This window comes from Centruroides vittatus, unplaced genomic scaffold, assembly GCF_030686945.1.
Source record: "Centruroides vittatus isolate TY-2023 unplaced genomic scaffold, ASM3068694v2 scaffold_464, whole genome shotgun sequence".
NCBI classification, from domain to species: Eukaryota; Metazoa; Arthropoda; class Arachnida; order Scorpiones; family Buthidae; genus Centruroides; species Centruroides vittatus.
Window position 1 is genome coordinate 82593 of NW_027122710.1, and position 21452 is coordinate 104044.

Consider the following 21452-nt stretch of genomic DNA (forward strand, 5'->3'; position numbering starts at 1 on the left):
TAGTGGAACCTCACTTAATGAGCACAATTCATTCCAGAATCTTACTTGTAATGCAAAACACTTGTTAAGCGAAACAGTTTTTCCCATATAAATTAATGTAAAATACAATAATGCATTCCATACCAAAAAAAATACTCAAATATTTTTGTATAATGTTTATTTAAAGACAATTATACAATATACATTGTTAAGCATCATGAATCATCATCATCTTTTATTCTAGCACAGAATGAACCAATCTGAAATGCGAATTCGATTTGCAGAAAACAGAAAAATCACAGATAATGTCTGATAAACATGCCAAATGATATGCTAAATTCTTGGGCTATGTAATTAAATATTAGAAATTAAATAATTTGACTAGTGGCAGGCAGTTATGCTTCCATCTTGTATTAAATTAGTAATTATAAATAAATAATTTTTAATTTATACATTTCTAAAATTTAAATTGGAATTGGTCATTAAATTTAATACGAGATGGCAGCATAACTGTCTACCTCTAGTGAAATTAATTAATTTCTAATATTTAATTATAGCCTTTACATAGCTGAAGAATTTGGCGTGTTTATTATATAAAGGGTGATGGTTGTTGATGTTTATGCATAATATGTGTGAACATAAGTTTGGAAAAATGTTTGATCACAAGCAACACTGAGATGCTAGCAGAACAAGTGCTAAACACAGACTGATGGAGCATGCGCACAATCCAGAATTTCTCCTCTCCCTGTCACTTGTTATGCAAAACATTGCTCATTAAGCAAGTCATTTTTTACAGTTTTGTTTTGCCCGTTATGTGAGGTTTCACTGTATGTAGAAAATTAGAAAACATTATCTTATCAATGACAGCATTTTTCAATTAATTTTGTATCATATCACTAATTAAAACAGCATAAAAATTTTTTTCAAATTAATCACACATTCTCAAGTGATATAGGACAGCAGTCACCAACCTTTCTGACCTCGTGGATAACTAAACTCACAATTTTGAATTCCGCAGACCACCATTGTGAATTTTTTTAAACAATACAAACATCTATAGAAGGATGATCTTCAAGGTTCTATTTTATTTTATTAATATGAAATTCACTTGTTTAATTACAACAAATTAATGTGAAGTTTGTTACTGCTTGTTTGAAATAAGTTTATAGATTCTTGGCTTTTCCACAAAGGATAACAATTAATGTTACTTATTATTGATTATTTGTTGACTTACTGACATTATTGTTTATTGATAACAGTCGTTTCATGTTTGGTTATAGATTTGAATAATAAAAACCCCAATGAGTGAGAAAAGGCAACCAAGCATTTTGCATTTCTTTTGTAATCCTTCATGTAACCTTGAGTTGATGAATGTCTGATTTTCTCTAGTGACCACCAAAATTTTATTGTGGACCAGTGATGGTCCACAGACTACTAGTTGGCGACCGTGATGTAGAAACTTCAGACAATAATACTATTTAAAATTTTTTAAGCTATTAAATTAGGCTTTAAAAAATGAATTGGTCTTCAAAAAAAGTAGTCTTTTTCTTGATTTCAATTATAGTTTGAAGTGTTTACTGTCATTTTAAAAATACAATAGTAGCTTGATTATCCAAGCTAATATAGACCAATGCATTCTCATAAAATGGATGACTGTAGTTATTTTGGATTAAAAGTATTTCACAACATGCTTTCTTTTTCTGCTCATTGTGATATTGAAGATGAAGACTTATAAAGGTTTATTAAAAATGTAGCAACACTGACAATAGCCAAATAGATGGTGTGCAGTTAGGGAGGAGTGAGTGACTCACACCCATCTCATGTCACCAGCTTCTCAACCTCTCACTCTGAACAGTCAAGGTTAAAAGTACTACAATATTTACACACTTGGTACATTCACAGGAAAGCTTTTATGAATTGTAAGAAAAGTACTGTATTACACTTACTCAGATAATGCAGAACCTCAGTTAATCAAGACTTAAATAATTGTGGTTCTGCTGTATTTGTTTTGTAGAGAATATGTGAAACATGATTAAAAGATCAAATATGCATAAATCATATTAATTTTTTTCATGCAGATATCTTTTATCAAATATATTTTGTTAAACTGGCATTTGTCCAAATTACATTAAATAACATTATATTTTTTATTAAAATTTATTAAAGAAAAATACATTCTTCTGTAACTGCATTAAATACAACTCATACCTTGAAACAAAAACCTTTAAAATGCAACTTTTTTATTCATTTTTCCAAACGTTTTCAGCTGTTTTGAATGGTCTTCCTCGGGAACAGGAAAATCGAATGATTTTGATTTTGCTTTCTATAACAATCTTTCTTTTGGAACATTTAAACGTTTGAATTTTCTTATCTAGTGTGCAGTCTTGTACAAAAAGAGTAACAATTTCTCTACTGTTTGCCCTTTTTTTTTTTTTTTTTGTACTAAAATTATCATATTATGCCTGCTCTCCATGCTGTTGGGAATTTACTCAACTCTCTGTAGTTTATCGCTAATCCTTCCTGGTTTGTTTATGTATTTACCATACTTCAGCATATTTCAGGTGTCTCTTGTCCTGGAATTTTTGTATTATTTTAGCTCTTTCCCAATCTGATATGAGTTCTGTCAGATCTGCTAAAACATATGTTGCTAGTGCTGTTACTGGTGTGACCATTCAAAATGGCTGATGATGTTTGGAAAAATGAATAAAAAAGGCTGCATTTTAAAGGTATGAATTTAAAAAAATACAAATATAAAAAGTTGATGAATAAATTTTCTTAAAATTAAATATTTTCTAAGAATATGTTTTCATAAATTTAAATTATATAAATTCTTCAAACCTGTTAACCGGAGTTGATCTGTTTTAGAATTGCAAACGTTTTCACAGCCCCTTCTGGGCTCTTCTTCAGGCTTTGTCGTATAGGCCGTTACTGTTCGAATAAACATTCGATTTGAATTTCTTTTCCGATTATTATCATGTGCAACAGCTGGATAGTTGTATTGCGCATGCTCCATGCTCCTCCCTTTAAACGTTGTTTTCTAGCAAAACTTGCCATGCACTGGATAGGATCATTTCTTCCTTATGATTAATGCACGTACTACGTATTCCCGCCTTAAATATCCTCATGGCTTCTAGCCATTTCAATTGCTGTGGGTTGTAGCTGGGTATGATGATTTTTGCCGCCTGAAGGTCCGCCGTTATCCCCTCTTCCGAAGTGTACATTGCTAGGGTCATTGTGTGTCTACCGTGCTGTATGTCTGATTCGTGTTCTTTTAGCCTCACTTTTAACGCACATTTCGTGGAACCAATATATGTTAGTTGTCTATCGTACCTGTGGTCTTCTAGTGGTATCGTATATACTCCCGGAAGCCTTTTGGGGCCTAATTCGACAGTACAACCATTGAATATATGAGAGGAAGAAAATGAAAGGATATCTATCACATACAATCCAGTACTGAAATCTATCTACAACATTGTGGCCAAGCGACAAGGAATTAACATCGCATATAGTTGCGATCCGACATGATACAAATCGGTTACAACTGGAGTCTTATTTGGTATTAAGAATATTAAAATTCTACAAAAGATTGACTAATAGTCATAATATTTGGATAGACATTATATTAAAAAAACTTAAGAGTCTAACTGAGACAAAGAAAAATTACGTAAATAATTGGTATAATAAATTTTGTCAAATGCTGGCAAAATATGGAATATCACCTACACTATTTAATAATACGGAAGCAGATTGGAATTTTGGGTACTCCATTCTAATAGAAAACATGTTTAACAACTCAATCCATCAAGAAATGGATGAACTACAGAGCTCTAAATTTCATCCCTGGTTTATTGATAATCTAAATTTCCCTCCTTCGACAGTTTATTTGCATTTTCCCATTCCATTCGCGATGAAAAGATTTTACATGCAACTCCGACTGAATAGTTTTTATGTAATAGTCAATCAGAATTATCTGAATATCAAGAACAATTTGTGTAACTTATGTAAAGAACAAAACTCGATTTATCATATAATTTGTGTATGTAAGGAATGTACAGAGATCAGATATCAATTTGGTATTACTGCCCTGTCTAACAGTAAATCAATCACGAAATTCTATAACAACTTATTTCAAATAAGTGCAACAGTGTTAATTAGGTTATATAACTTTTTCAATAAATATATTAAAATGTCTGAGAATGTAAGTAAAAACATAGAAAGCGAATCATAGAGTTAACTGATATAAATTGTAATTTAGAAATAATACAAAATTGTACAACCATATTTATTATTGTTGAGCTTTTCTATGATTTCCCCCCTTGTAACGGGAATTTCCCATAATATGCTAATAAAGATTAATAATAATAATAATAATAATTAACATCGCATATAGAAGATGTCAAACACTCTTCAGAATATTAAGCAATGGCAAAGATTCACCAAACCCCGAAAGGCTACCGGGAGTATTTACGATACCACTAGAAGACCACAGGTGCGATAGACAACTAACATATATTGGTTCCACGAAACGTGCATTGAAAGTGAGGCTAAAAGAGCACGAATCAGACATACAGCACGGTAGATACACAACGACCCTAGCAATGTACACTTCGGAAGAGGGGATAATGGCGGACCTGCAGGCGGCAAAAATCATTATACCCAGCTACAACCCACAGCAATTGAAATGGCTAGAAGCCATGAGGATATTTAAGGTGGGAATACGTAGTACATGCATTAATCATAAGGAAGAAATGATCCTATCCAATGCGTGGCAAGTTTTGCTAGAAAACAACGTTTAAAGGGAGGAGCATGGAGCATGCGCAATACAACTATCCAGCTGTTGCACATGATAATAATCGGAAAAGAAATTCAAATCGAATGTTTATTCGAACAGTAACGGCCTATACGACAAAGCCTGAAAAAGAGCCCAGGAGGGGCTGTGAAAACATTTGCAATTCTAAAAGAGATCGACTCCGGTTAACAGGTTTGAAGAATTTATATACTTATTTTACCGGTGTGTAGAGAGATTGAATTTAAATTATGTTAAATTTGTCAACGTATATAAATTTTAAAATATGTAAATAAATATAATATAATAATCATCTAAACATATTCTTAGACATTTTTTTAGATATGTTTATGAATAATTTTTTTCTTTTAAAATACATACAATTTTTTTATAGTTTATTTGAGAAAATGAAATTGAGTTAACATAAATTTACTCTTTTTATTATTATTTCAAATAATTTAAAATAGTTTAAGTAATAATTTATGTATTTTTAATTGAAATTTATTGATTATCTATACTTTATGTATTCAAGAAATCTAAGATTTTTTAAAAAAATTGTGTAGTAATTTTTATTTTTTTATGAATAAAACAAGCCTCACAATTTGTTTTTTTATAAAAAAAATACACTGTTCTGCATATAAACAAATTTTAAAGTTTGTTTATTTTTTTCTAGGTGTTGTTAGCAGCTGCAGTGTGTTCAAAATCTGGAAAAGGTAAATTTTATATTAAATTTTATTTGAAAATGAATATATATTTGATATGTGAATCTTATATTTATATTCTGTAATACATTTTTCCTGCTGTGAATAATTGAACATAACTAATTTAGATTTATTTCTAAAGATGATAACAATTGAAATCCCTTAATATGCAAGAGAGTTTTAGTTTTTAATCAGTTCTATCATTTCATGCATTTTACTCATTTAAAGGAATATAAAGTATAAAAACAATAAATTGGTTTCAAATAGAAGAAAATAGTGTGTGCATATAGTCAAATTAATGTATTTTCATTTGTTATGCCTCTTTAATATTACCATTTGATCATTCATATTTAATTCAATTCTGAATAAGTACAATATTAATAATAAGATTCTGAGGAATTAAAGAATTGCCATAAAAATGAATTTGTAAGAAATTTTAAATTGTTTTTTCCTTTTTACTTTGTTTATTTCAGTGTATCTTAAAATGGATAATACAGTCAATTCACATTAATACTAATTGCTGTCGGAACAGTTGTTAGTTTGTTAATGCAAATTTTTGATAAAGCAATGTTCAGGGTCAGGATCAAGGTTGTACAATTTGAAGAGTTAAGGCTTAATAGGCCATTGAAATCTCTAAATTATAATATTTTGAATTAATTACTAAACAAAGTTAAAAATTAAATTTACTTACAAAGTAAATGAATACAATAAATTAATATTTTAAATGATTTTCAAATCAGTCAAAATGAGGAGGAGACTGTGTTCAGTATGAAGCAGATATCAGAGTGGTTAAACAAAACAAAGTTAAAAGAAATCCCAGATTTCCTTTCCTCTGTTGATGATTTGCCATTGCCCTGGCAAAATTCACTTTAACCTGAGTATTTGCTTTATACGTGTTCATTTTAAGGCCAGTGGACTGTGTTACTCAAAATTAGATTAGAAGTTTGAAAATGTTTGATTTCTACTTTTTTGAAATCTTTTGTAACGAATGAATTCTTTTCCATTCTATAGGCCCAGTATAAAAATTCACTTTTCTAATTTATAAATTTATAAAATAGTTTCAGAATTATATATTTTAAATATGTTTACAAAGCACTAAATTTAAATAAATATACAATATATGTTTACAGTAAATTTAAAATTTTTCTTTTATTATAATTTTCTCTTATAGCAATTATATCACGCCAGTTTGTAGAGATGACCCGAGCTCGCATTGAAGGTCTCTTAGCGGCTTTTCCAAAATTGTTGGGTTCTGGACGACAACATACATTTGTCGAGACTGAAAGTGTTCGATATGTGTATCAGCCACTTGAGAAATTATATATGTTGCTAATAACAACAAGAGCAAGTAACATTCTAGAAGATTTAGAAACTCTTCGATTATTTTCTAGAGTGGTAAGTTTAATAATTTTTACATAACTGATGCTAATGAAATTAAAACTAAAATTCGTTTCTTAAAATTATTTTCGTGATTTTTTCAGTGTCCTTGTTGACATAGTTTCTATTTTTAGGTGTTCAAACATATTATTTTAAACATTAAAAATGATATATCTAGTAGATGTGACTGAAAAATAATTTAATGATTTTTAATCATGATTATGTAAATTTGTTAATAAAAATTTGTCATTAAGTGACATATTTGTCCTTGAATTAAATTAGATCTTTGTTATTTAACACAATATTTATTTTAAAAATTAATCAAAGCTATTAGTTACATCTTGTTTTAGTGTGTTTTAGATAAATTTATTAATAAGAGCCATCATTACACTATGATTTATATCTGCCCGAGAACTTTACGATTTATTAGTAACTTAAAGTTACAGTGAGATTGGCTAAGCAATGAGGAATAAGATATGATATATCAAGGTCATCTAGTAAGCCAAGCTTGAATATATATTAATAATCAAATGCATAAAAATTCTGAAATTTCTTGATCTGAATTCAAATTCCTTATTACAGAAGGCAGGCATTTTTGCTACTTCAATCATTTGGGCCAATATCTTTGTTTCTGTATATAACAACATGAAATGTGATGTCACATGATACACATATATTCTGTGAGACAAAAAGTCTTGAAAATCAACATATTGTGTTTTGTTGTATTTCTCATGTCCTATATCAACAGTGTATATGGTTTTCAGCTCTTCACTAATCAAAATAACTTATACACGTGAAAATCATTTCCAGTTTGCAACATTTTATTAATATGATTAATAAATGTATTTTAATTAATGTACAGTAAAACCTCAATTTAATGGACTAATTTCGGTGTGGAGTGTCTGAATGCATGTATTAAGCAGTTGACAAATTTATTAGTTTATCTGTTTTTGTTATGTAGATACATTTGTGTAATCAAAATTAAGTATATATGAGAAGTTAATTTTACAGAAAAGTTTTATATTTATTATTGCTTATATACTCATTATAGTTCTGAGACCAATAAACAAGTCTATGATCTAAATTGAAATAAACAAACATTTTTTGAAAAATACACTTTCATTATTTCTAATACACTTTCAAAATTTATTTCTAATTATTAAACTTACTTTGAGAAAACAATCTGACTGCCTACTTCCTGACTGCCTAGTCCAATTACTTCATCGATTTTTGCATCTCTGAAATTTCATATATTGTGCAAGTTTGATTATTTGTTAATTGGAACAATCTAAGATTTGTTTTTTATATTTATTGGATATTGTAAACTCTTCCTCTTTTTTACCTATTATATGCTGACTTAATATAGCCTGACAAATCCAGCAGATCATTTGGCATTAGTTTTAATGACATTTGCATGTAGATAGCAAAGTTGTTTAGTTATGCTTTTAAAATGCCAAATAACATTTTTGAAAATTTCTTTTGTGTGGTGTTTGAGATGCAAGTCAAGCATATTTTATCATGTCACAAAAAACTGGTGCATTCAACAGGTTGTGAATCAGAGAATGTACTCTAATAGCATCTTCATTATTGATTTTAAAAAGATAGCTACAATTTTGTGATTTTTTTTGTTGAAATTTTTATCCTGTCTATTAAAATAAACATTGCAAAGCTGGCAGAGAGGAGTACATTTTGGCAGGATAATTTTTAATTGGCAAGATGGAATATCATCTTCATACATTTGAGAATTTGTTTGAATACTCACAAATCTGTTATTAATAAAAACTTTTTATTTTTTACATTTGACTGTAATAATTCAATTAAGAAGTCTATAAAAACCTACATTAAGTAATACAAAATGTGATTATAATGTTATATGTTCATTTTAAAAATGATGAAAGTAAAATATATATTTAAGCAAGAAAGGAAGAAACTATCACAAAGGTATTAATTACATGTAGATATTGCTATTTTTGCAAGCGCTTTTGACATTTTATAATTTATACTCTATTACGTTATAAAACACATCTGGCTTTTGCACTCACTACATAGGAGCGACAACTAGAATGTTATCTTGCTGCATCTCAATGCCAACATTCCATCAGACGGCAGGTGTGACACTGAGCTGGCTAGGATGGTGTTACAACATCAACACATCCCGCTGTGGGACTGTGTGGCAGTGCTCAGGTATTGTGATCAGAGGAGCCTGGTATATGTTTGGGAGACCCTCATTACTGTATTATTAAATCCATGCAACTCCCCCACACTTGAGTTGCCTGCAATGTGGATCAGTCTGTATAAAAGATTAAAACATCATTTCTAGCTCTGCTTTCGGCACCTATTCAACACAACATGGCACAAGCTCATTGTCATCACATGTGCCTTAATTCAAATTCTTTACGTTTTTATTTTAAATTTGGTTTGTTCTAAAGGACTAAATACCATTGGTTTTAATTTGAAATATTTGTTCGAAAGATTTATTTGAGTTTGTGTTCTGCCTAAGGCTGACAAATTATAAAACGTCAAAAACGCTTGCAAAAATAGTGATATCTACATGTAATTAATGCTTTTGTGATAATTTCTTCCTTTCTTGCTTAAACAAAAGATTGGTGTGACATCCAACCCTCGAATCTCAATTAAAATATATATTTTCAATGATCAAAAAAAATTGTACATAAGAAATTTAAACATGATAAGATTAAATGAAATGAAAAAACCCTCACATATAGGGATCAAATCCAAAAACAAAACTACCACATATGACTCCTTAGCTAATCACACCATGCTGCTACTTCACAAATCAGTCTTCCCTGTTGGAATTAATGGTTGCAGAAAAACTTTTATCCCAGTTTTTTTGAGAATACCTGAATAGTGAGTCCTGTGGCTTTGGTAGAGTTTTAGTACAGGTAAATACTACATATCCACAAAATTTTGTCAAACTTAGTGATTACAACTACTAGATTCCCTCTTGTGAGTCTCCTAATTGTGTTTTACAGTTTAAGAATTTCTAATGTTTGTGAATCTTTGAAACATTTCATTATGTAACTGTTATAGATTTTCAAATGCTAGAGTAACATCTTTTGTAAAGTTATTGTTTGTATTAGTCAGCGTGTCAAATCTGAAATAATACAATTAAACATTGGACTAATTTGCCAGTATTAACTGTTTATGCTGCCTTTATATGTTATTTAAACATTTAAAGTAACTTTAAATAATCATTTAATGATTTGGATAACTATATTTTTCTGTTTATCATTTTGTAAGTTTTATAAGTTTTTCCTCTGTCATGATATTATTATTTTATTAATTTTTTTAGATACCAGAATATTGCAAAAATATGGATGAACAAGATATAACTGAGAATTCATTTAATTTAATATTTGCATTTGATGAGATAGTGGCATTAGGATATAGAGAAAATGTTAATCTTGCACAAATTCGTACATTTGTGGAAATGGATTCCCACGAAGAAAAAGTTTATCAAGCCATACGTCAGGTACTGTTCTTGTTGTTATAATTGTTATTTATAAGCATATCTACATATATAATCGAGACGAGTTGATGATAATAATAATAATAATAATCAGTGCAGAGCCCAAATGGTAAGGAGTTGAAAGTTGAAATTTGGTACACAGTTAGGGTACGTCACGAGGATGCACACTAAGAAGGGATTTTTCGAAATTCCTCCCCACGGGGGAGAGGGACAGAATTAAGTCTTAACACTTCCATCAACAATGGAAGTGACAAGTAACAATGGAAGTGTTACGTAACAATGGAATTGTTAAGAGAAAGTGACGTGCAAGACGCAGATGCGGTTTTTTTCGTTTTTGCGGGAAATCGAACATATTTTTAGACCCATCTAACAATACTCTAATTAGTCTAGAAACAGGAGGACCCAATTCTTGCATTCTGTGAAAACGGGTAAGGTTAACTATAATGTAATAATCTTAAGCTTCACTACCGTTACTTTTTCCCGAGCAACGCCGGGCCTACCTGCTAATTATTAAATAATTAAATTGGGAAAATTTTTATATTTTATTAAATAAATAATAAGCTGTAAGTAATTTTTTTACAATGGAACATAAGAAATGTGCAAATAAAAGATTATTAAAATATATAGTTTAAAATTTTTCTCAAACCTGTTATTTTGGGATGAGATTGTAATAAGTTAAATAAAATAGGCATTCTGAATAGAATATGCATCAAATGTTTCATAATTAAAAATCACAAATAAAGAACTATGTAGAATACTTAAATGTTTGAAAATTTTGGCATTATTTGGTAACAAATATAGAACATATAGGATATCCACTTAAATATCTGTCCAGGAGCAAAAAAGATTTTTCAGCAATGTGTGAGTTCATACATAACATACATGGATTCTAACATTTTCAGCCAATAAACCATATTTAGACATCTAGAATTTAAAAGTTTGAAAGCGCAACTGAATGCCACCATTACAGTTTTTGGACAGACTCAAATTTTAAAAAGAATTTATTTGTTATCTAAATTATGCTTATTTTTCTTTAGCATAATTATAATAATTAACTTTTCAGTTTTAGGAATTGTGATACTCTGAATATTTTATACAGTAGATCAGTGATTCTCAATCTTTTTTTCATCACAGTACACTTTTAATAATTTAAAAATTTGGTGGCACACACGGTTACACGGTTACTTCAGTAAATACCACAGGACAACAAGTGATGTCATAACAGTAATTTTTTTTTTTTTAAATCACTGTTATGACGTCACCAGTTGGTTATTTAGGTCACATTTTCTAAATGCCTTGGTAACTACAGCCAGTTACTGGTAACACCGGTTACAATTTCTAAACGCGTCCTAAGAAGGTAGAACTGATTGAACTATTTGTGTGATGTCACTTATGTATGAGTATTTGCAGTGGCGGCATACTTCAAAAATTTCGCGGCACAGTGGTTGAGAATTACTGCAGTAGATTTTGCTTATTATATTCACAAAATTACTGACTTATTATCATACCTTTAAATTTAATTTATTAGACACAAGAACGAGAAGCAAAACAAAAGATGAAGGAGAAAGCAAGAGAACTTCAACGAGCACGTCAAGATGCTGCAAAAAAAGGAAGAACACCAGGATTTGGTTCTGGTGGATTTGGAAGTGGAAATATGGCTTATCCATCTTCACCTATGATTGGTGATACAGCACCATCTGTTCAAGAATCACCAAAAACAACTTATGTACCACCAAGGTATGATAATTTATAAGAAATAAATAAAAAATGGATTTTCTTACCACATTAAAATCTTTAGAAATAGGTAAATTATTAAGTTATTTGTTGATGGTATAATATTTTCATAAAGTTTTTGTTGTTGAATTGAAGAAAGGAATTGGTCCACCTAATATTTTCGTAATATTTCCATTACTAAAACTTTATTTTCACCACCAGATAACAAATGATTATTTCCAAATAGAATATATGAAATTCCAAATATTCACAAATTTAAGGGTGAAACATTTTTTAATTATAATACAAAATATATTAAAATTGAAGTGAAAAAAATTTAAATATTTTAACCTCATCTGAAACATCCTCTTCAAACTTAGAATACAAATCATTTTGTAATACAATATCAAACCAAATACAGTGAAAACTGCTTAGGCGACCACCTGCATTCAACAGGCACCTGTCAAAATGGACAAAAATTTCTGGCACGGAATAGTTTATACATAGAGTCTTTGTATAAGTTATCCATATTAAATGACCACCTACAACACAACTGCAGGCATCAATTTTTGGTCTGAAACATACAACAACTGTACTAAACAACCACTTCTGCAAATGTATCTGGTCTAAACTATTGTTTGAACCCATCTCAACAACGTTTTCCTCTCCTAATATATGAATTAGTTTAAACTCTTGTTCAAACCCATTTTGGGCACTTCTCCCACCCTTGAAATTAGGTGCAGGTGTTAATGAATTAGTCTAGCAACAAAGAAAATTCATTTCAGTTTGTTCGAAATTGTCCAAAAAATGAAATAAATGCAAAGTGCTGTCATTAGAAGATCATGTTAAAGTTATCAGAGAAAGTGAAAATGGTTTATCACAACAACAATTAGCGGCAAAGTTTAACTGTGGAAAAACAAAATTTATTTACCGTAGAGGCATAGACCTACAGTATTTTGCTTAAGGGTATAAAATATTGTACACGATACGATACGATTAATCAGCTGATCTCATCGTTTGATAAAATTTATTTTATTTATTTTTTTTCGACACTCATATACAGTACACATGCGATAAATAGTTTCTGTATCAACCTACCTTATTTCCACGATATTTTTGGAAAAATAATATTCAAGTAATTTTCGAATGCAAAATATTTAAAAAACAATAAATGCATTAATGCAAAAATCAGTTTTACAGGCAACTTTCCTTGATTCCGCAATTGTCCAATGACAATCGCAGAATGTAATGAAATTGTATTATGAAAAAAAATAATAAAATCGTTTTATTATTAATTAATAATTTTTCTTATTGTACTTAAGAAAATATTAAAACTATACAGTATTTTTAAAGTTCAAATAGGATTAAACTAATGAAAACCACAACTGAAGTGGTGGAGAGATACATAATACATGTTACTGAGGAGTGAACGAAAAGAACCAAGTTGAATTCATTAATTCAGAAAAAAGAAAGTGTGCATTATAATTGAGAAAATGCGAGTATTGTATTAATCTTTAAAATATTGATATTAAATCTGTCTTATAAAATAACGATGACTCCTGTAAATCGAGTTATCCAATAAGAATAAAATACAGTACCAATATAGCTCTATCTTTGAAAAACTTTCTCACCTCAAGTTTTGCCTAGTAGAAATGGCTAAAATGTGTGCAAAATACGTACGGAAATACAGTATTACAGCACCACCTGTATTGGACGACTACCTGTCTAAAAGACCACTTTTTGAAGGAACCGTGGATGGTCACCATAGACAGGTTTTACTGTATCTGGAAAAGTTGGAACCACAATAGAGAAGTCAGGATCACTTCTGATCCTGACTTCTCTATTTTCTGATTTTCTGGGCATAACATAAATATATACTTAAAATATCAACTAAACAAAGGAAAGTAAAGAATGTAATTAAATTTAACATGGCGTACACCAGTAGTTACACTGAAACTGTTGTGTGATGCTCATATGCCATGGAAATGAAAAGAGAGTTGCTGCATGACAAACTATGGCCTGCTGAATTTAAAAACTAGCTAATTTCAAAAATAGCTGATTTTTCTGTTAGTTTCAGATTTCTGGAAGTCATATATTTGGTCCCTTGGTACTATATTTTAAAATAGTTAATTTTTGGATTTGAGAATTTTCCGAATTGAAATTTTTCTAAAAGTATCCAATGCTAAAGAGACTTTGGACAAATTTTCACATTTGTGAGAGGTGAAGAGTTCATAGGAAAAGGTTGACTCCAATAATTTTAATTATGTTCCTAGACTTTAGAGTATGTGTTTGCAGGCATAAAAACATTTTATTTTGCATTTCTCTTTAGTTTTAACATAAGTAGAACTTTGATTATCCAATATCTGATTAATTGGGTTCTGTACTATTTGAGGTGCACCTGTAAATGAATACACTTTTTCTATACTGTAATTCATAAAAGAAAATTTTAAATTGTAGCATGTGTAGTATTGTGAATGTGTGAAGTTAAATGTTCTCTTTTAACATTTAACTTCAATGCCAAACAAAGTATTCATATAGGGTTTGTCAGATAAGTATCGGGACTGATTTTTTCCTGCCAATTGGAAGGGGTGGAGGGCAGTCTCTGTGGGCAGGATTGGTGATGGGGGATGTCACATAAACTACCAGACCAGTCTCAGTTGTCTCTGAACATTTGGAGTGTGTAGATCGGATTGCACCTGAAGTGAAAATGTGTTTAGTGCTCAGGTCAAGAGTCAAGATGCAAATTTTGCATTAAATTGAACAAATCTGCTACAGAAACTTTTGATATGATCTGAGGATTACAAGGACAAAGCCATGTCCAGAACATGTGTTTTTTAGTGACATAAACAATGCAAAGATGGCCAGAAAGATATCGAAGATGAACAGTAACCTGGACAGATGAAGATGTGGCCAAAGTGTGAGAACTTTCAAATTCTGATTGTTGGTTAAGTGTTCATTTGAGATTAGGGTTTGCCATGTCCAAATGGAGATCACTGATACCTGGATGCTCCCATCACGACAATGTGCCTAGTCACATATTGCAAATTGTGAGGGAAATACTGGCCAAATACAATGCTGTCCCAACCACCTACAATCCAGATGTGACTCCCCCTAACTTCTTTTTGTTCTCTTGGATCAAAAGGAACCTGAAAGACATCGTTTCAGGATGATTGAGGCTGACCAAGTGGCTTCGATAGGGTACCTGAACAGCCTTGCAGTTGCTGACTTTCAGGGGCCGTATGAAGACTGCAAAAAATGCTGGCAGTGGTGTATTGATGCAGGAGGATCATATTTTGAAGATTATTAACTCACTGTACATATATTTTCAATAAATTTCTTTTTATGACTTCAGTCTTGATACTTATTGGACAAACCCTTTATTAAAGTGTAACTATTATAATAATCCTTTTTATTCTTAAAACTATAAAATGTATATATTAGCTCTATAATAAATAATGTAAAAATTGATCTTATATATGATTAAATTCACCAAGGTATAGAGAGGTTTAGAAGTGCTGGCATATAAATCATTTATATTCTAATTTTCATTCTAAATGGCCATGCCCATTCATTTTATCTGAGTTTTGGTTATCCATCAGTCAGCATCACCTTGGATAATTAAGTTCTACTGTGTTTTGTAATATTTTATAAATGTATTTGAAAATTAATCATTATTTCATATAAAACTTTATGTAATGTATAATATATCATATATTGAATGCATAAGTTTTATATTAAATAAAGTAAAACTAAATTAATAATTTAATAACTTCTTATTACTGCATTTTAACTGTTGCAATGTATACATTTAAAGACTGTTTCTTTTTAATGCTAAATTTTTTAATTTCAGTTTGGCTCTTTATCTTTGGTTAGTTCTTTATATCTTTATAGAATAATGAACATAATAATTTAAAAGATTGATATTTTTAAGTTTTATAAAATTTTTAAAATATATTTTAGTAGGCCAACTGGACCAAGTAAAGCATTAAAACTTGGAAATAAAAACAAAGATGTTGATTCATTTGTTGATCAATTGAAGTCTGAAGGAGAAAGTAAGATTTTTATTTTGTTTTTACCTCATAACTGTTAAAAATATCAAATTGATTATATTTCAATTTATTTGGAAATAGGAATATAAACAGTATTAACTTAATATTAAAATAGATGTTAAATTTGGTGTGGATATTACATTTGTAGAGAGATATTTCTGATATATATGTTTGATTTGAATACAAAGATATGTTATGAATGAGTAATAAACGATAATTTTAAAATAATTAGATTATTAATAACGAACTTCAACTAAATTTAAAAATTTAATTTAGGTTCATTGGAATCTTATCATATATTAAACAATGCTATCCAACAATATAATTTGAAAAAATTCAAGTAAAATAGATTAAGAAACATTTAAGAATTAATTTTATTAGTATTTGATGGTTTCAAATATTAAAAATAATATATCACTACAAATTATTAATTGTCAAATATGTTTGTTTAGTATATTTTTTACAGCAAAATGAATTTTATATTTTTATATTTAAAATTTTTTAGATGTGATAAGTTCAACTGAACCTATGAAACAAACAACAATGATTAAGAGCAGTTTGCCTCATACTGAAAGGTATATAATATATTTTATGCATTGTAGACAAATTTAACTTGCTGAAATGTTTAACTAACAAGAATTAAAAATACTTAAAATGTAAAGAATTGGGTTTGCTTAAATTTAAATGCCTTTGTGTCCTTAATTTATTAATTTAAACTTAAATCATCAACTACGACATATCTATTATTAGGACTTATTATACTGGATAACTGGTTCTGCAAATTAAGTAAACAAAGTCAGAAAACAGTCTTTATTTTCACAAAGATATCATGTATGTGTTCAGGTGATAAATAAAGACTGTTTTCTGACTTTGTTTACTTAATTTGCAGAACCAGTTATCCAGTATAATAAGTCCTAATAATAGATATGTCCTAGTTGACAATTTAAGTTTAAATTAATTGGATTTGCTTAATTGTATTAATGAATATATTTCTCTTAAATTGTCATGAACATTACATAATTATTAATTAATTAATTAATTAATTTTATTTGCCAGGGAAAGTTTCCCTATAAGGGGGTGGTACAAATACAAGTATTACTTAAAGAATTAATACAAGATAAAGATACATATTACATATTTTTGTAGTGATTATTAACCAACACAATTTATTGCAAGGCACTGTTAGTACCTTTAGGATATATTGTTATAAAGGATTTGCCTAAATGTACAACAACAAATAATTAGATGTTACCAAGAATTTTTTCCGTGATTTTAACAAAGTAGTTACAAATTTTATAGGCATCCTTTCTACTGATGAAATTTAGGTTAATTTTAAAGTCGAGAAGTGATCTATCGTTGCATATTCTTATAATATCATATTTTCCACACAGTTTAGTTAGTGTTTGGCAATTTTGGAGTAGATGGAGCATAGAAATGTCATCAGATTGACATGATTGACAGTAAGTAAGCGAGTTTCCAGTCTTGAATCGTATCTGTGAACAGTAATTCTGATATGCCAAATGTATTTAAGATTCATCAAAATTTATAATGCCAAAGCTGCCTGTTTTTTCTCGTTATTGCACTGCTTTATCAATTCTTGATATACAAATTCGGTATTATCGACACTTTTGTATTTAAGTCTGTAGCAGAATTTTAAAATACGTTTTAATATATGGGGAAAAGCCCAAATAAAACTTATCTCATGACGGAAGGCATATCCAAGTATTGTTTTTTCAAGATGGAATAACATTCAATGGAAGTAATTATGCAGAGTTTCAAAGTTGTATAAGTAATCCAGTCCCCATATTGGGCTTGCATAATAGATGATAGGATTTACAATGGTATTGTAGAGTTTAAATTGAATATTCAAATTTGATGTTTTCATTGTTGCCCATAGAAATAATAAATTGTCAATTGCTTATTTAACTTTGATATTTAATTGCCCTGACTCTTCCAATTGATAATAGTAAGGAATTGGTCGTTAGAAGAAAATTTACGGACTTGAAGTTTATCTTGTTTGTTAATTTGTCATTTAGTTATATCTATTCTTGACGATGGAAGAAAAGTGTCTACTTGTACCAGTTTTCCAGTAGTTAAATTGTAGGTTAGCTTTTCATGGTTGATTAATAAGATATCATTACGCAGTTTAACCTGCGAATTTTGTTTACGTAGTTCGTAGAAAGTTGGTAATAAAAATTTCCGTCTAGCTCTTGAATTGTTAGTTAAGTCCGGAGAGATTTGTAAATTATTCCATTCTTCTAACGAGTTTTGTTGTTTTTTCCGTATAATGGTAGTAAAAATACAGTCTCTAATTTGATTATTGCTGAGAGTAACTCTTAATGTTATGTTGGGCGTTTTAGACAGTTGAACTATCTCTAGTATATCCTCTTGAGCTATATTTTTTATATTTAAAAGAGAAGTAATAAAATTATGTATTTCTGCTCTTGAGGTGGTTTTATGGTTTAGATAGTTGTACATAATAATGTTATTATAGCGATGTTCATTAATTAACAAGTCCATTTTAAATTGAATGCAATCCTTGTTAATTTGTAACTTATCTACCTGTTGTTTTAAGTTAATTAATTGTTCCTCCATTTTTAGCTGGTGGTCCTTCGTTTCACGGATATTTTCGTGAATAGATTCTAGATCTTGTTTTATCATAACCATTTGTCTAAAAAGTTTGTCGTTAGCAGTATTAATCAAATCCGATATTTTATTCCATAACACTGAAGTAGAGGTGTCTGGAAGTTTATCCGGTTTAGTAGAGAGATAATGGTCAGACTTGGTTAACTCACCTGGAATGTTATTTGCACTTATTTGTGATGAATTTAAGATAGGATTCATTTCGTCACTAGGTTCTTCATGAAGGTTTTTTCCAGAATTGAAGTTAAAGTCCAATATTGTCTTAGAATTTGACGAAAGAGGTTGGTTCTTCTTGGTATCCGGTTTGGCACGGTTTTTTGAAGGCCTTCCCCGCTTAGGTGGAGAACGTTGCATTTTTATTAATGATGTTATTATTGAAATAATTTATCTTAGTAAGTTACAAATTTAAACTTATAACAGCAATAAAAAGACAAAAACGTATGTTGCTTAGGCTTAGTATAGATGACCAGGAGCACAAGAAAAAATGCCAGCAGCCTCGACTGATGAACACGCCTCCCTTCACATTACATAATTATTACTGATTAACAATATGATTAAAAAAATTACATTAAGATTAAGAAAGGAGAGGAAAACTATTATTGTGATAGCTTTTGATCATAGTTTTCCAATAGTTTTATGATGAATTTAGAAATGCATTTATTTTATTTATTTACTTTTATGAATTTGCTATGTTAGCAAGCAAATTTTATGATTATTTAATACTTAATACAGTAAAATTTATGTAAGATTAAAACAACTGTTTTCTTGAAAAGATGACTTACTAGTTACCAATATAATTAAGCAAAAGTCTATTGTAATTAATGCAAAAAAAAACAAAGAATTACATACATGAATAATGCAAGATTCGTTAATATCTGTGTTTAAAATATTTCAGTGTCCATTTGCATGTTGAAGAAAAAATTACTTTAACAGCTTTAAGAGATGGTGGATTGCAAAATATGGAAGTCCTTGGATTAGTAACATTACGCATTACCGATGAAAAATATGGAAAAGTAAAAATACAAATGGAAAATAAAGATGATAAAGGAGCTCAGTTTCAAGTAAGTTTTAAAATATACTTTATAAGAAAAAATATCATGTATATTGAATAGTTATTCCAAAAAGTCGTGTAAAATAAAATTTTTCATAGAACTAAATGACGATGAAATAATTTTATTCTTTATTTATAACTGTGCAAAAGTAAAATAAGGCAAGAAATCTCTTCCAACAATAAATATAACATTCCTTTAAAAATAAAAATTGATTGATAATACAAGACATAGTAAATTATAAACATTATACTAAAATAATAATATATTAAAAGCGAACCAAAAATACTTGTAGCTACATATGACAGAAAATATAAATTAAGTAAATTACACAAAATAAAATTGTACATTCTTTTTTACAAATGTGTATTAGCTTTAAAAAATATAAGTGTAAAAATTTCAGTTTTTTTAATATAAAGTTTTGTTTCAGATTAGCTTAAAACTTAACAGTGATAGATGGATATATCTGTCAAGGGCAATCGTGTGGTAGTGGTGGGGGACAGATATATCTGTTAAATTCTTCTGGGGGTATTGCAAAAACTACCACCAAAAAAAATTTACATAAAAAATGAATTATGTAACAATAAAAAAAGACTTTACTTTACTAGACATAACAGTTTACAAAATCTTTTTCCGAAACGGTAATGAGAAAAAATGCATGAAAAAATACTTTAAAAATTTTCCACATTTATTTTCCACTACTTTGGGATATCACTATACCTGACTATCCCACTGTTGAAAGGTTAATATATTTTTCTGTAATTATTCTCAACTCTTTAAAAGCTGAATATTTTGAGTTCTTATGCACCTGGATATGAAATAAGCAAAACCAGTCAAACGACTTTACCTTTGGTCAATTTTGTCTTGAATGGATTAAGATTATTTTGGCCACTCTTGTGTTTAAAAGATTAAAGTTTCACATTCAATCAATTGAATCTTACTGATTCCTATTATAAACTACAGATTTTTCTGAATGGTCACTGAAGAACTTTCAATATAACCCTTATATTACAACATAATACAGCTTTTGCTTATGATTATAATTAAAATTGTAATGAAGTTTTTCATAATTTTTCATAGCAAAATATCTATGTAAAACTAATTTTGAATACAGTTGTTACAAATTTTCAGAATTAACTTTAAGATAACTAACAAATAAGAACTAATGCATACAGCAAACAACAAGGATGTACTAAATATATATTTACCATAATTCAATATTAAGATATTTTATACAATCACTACAAAAAACTTGATAATTGTAAACAAAAACACAAACCAAGTTCCACTAAGAAATGTGTAAGATTTACTGATAAACAAATGTTTTCAACAGCTTTAGCTATCTTTCATCAGGTTAGGCACAAATGTTCAAAAATAGAACATAACATTGAACATCAATCTTTACATGATGGTGAAGCATCATGTAAAGATTGATGAGCTGTCTGATTAGTCAATGCTGTAGTGAGTGTACTGTACATGTTTCTTACCAGTATTTGATTTAATTTGTATTTTTATTAAGATATTTCAAATAAGTACAGATCACAATTTAAAGCACAAGTTTTAATATTTGATTAATTACAGCTAAATATTATATTTTTTTAGATTCAAATCTTGTAATATAAAGAAAATATGAATTATCAAATGAATAATTTGTTTACATCAGCT

At 29.1% G+C, this 21452-nt stretch overlaps 1 protein-coding gene across 2 annotated transcripts in view; it reads left to right on the plus strand.

Annotated features, from left to right (window-relative positions):
• The window catches only part of deltaCOP (coatomer subunit delta), a 32537-nt gene that overhangs the window by 6137 nt on the left and 4948 nt on the right, over positions 1–21452 (plus strand). The window contains exons 2-8 of one of the 2 annotated variants that reach the window (XM_067287441.1): positions 5439–5478; positions 6638–6861; positions 10157–10336; positions 11862–12070; positions 16007–16098; positions 16601–16670; positions 19634–19799. In XM_067287441.1, coding sequence (XP_067143542.1) covers positions 5439–5478; positions 6638–6861; positions 10157–10336; positions 11862–12070; positions 16007–16098; positions 16601–16670; positions 19634–19799 — 981 coding nt within the window. The remainder of the gene's footprint in view (positions 1–5438; positions 5479–6637; positions 6862–10156; positions 10337–11861; positions 12071–16006; positions 16099–16600; positions 16671–19633; positions 19800–21452) is intronic. The other variant, XM_067287442.1, reaches the window with a different exon arrangement.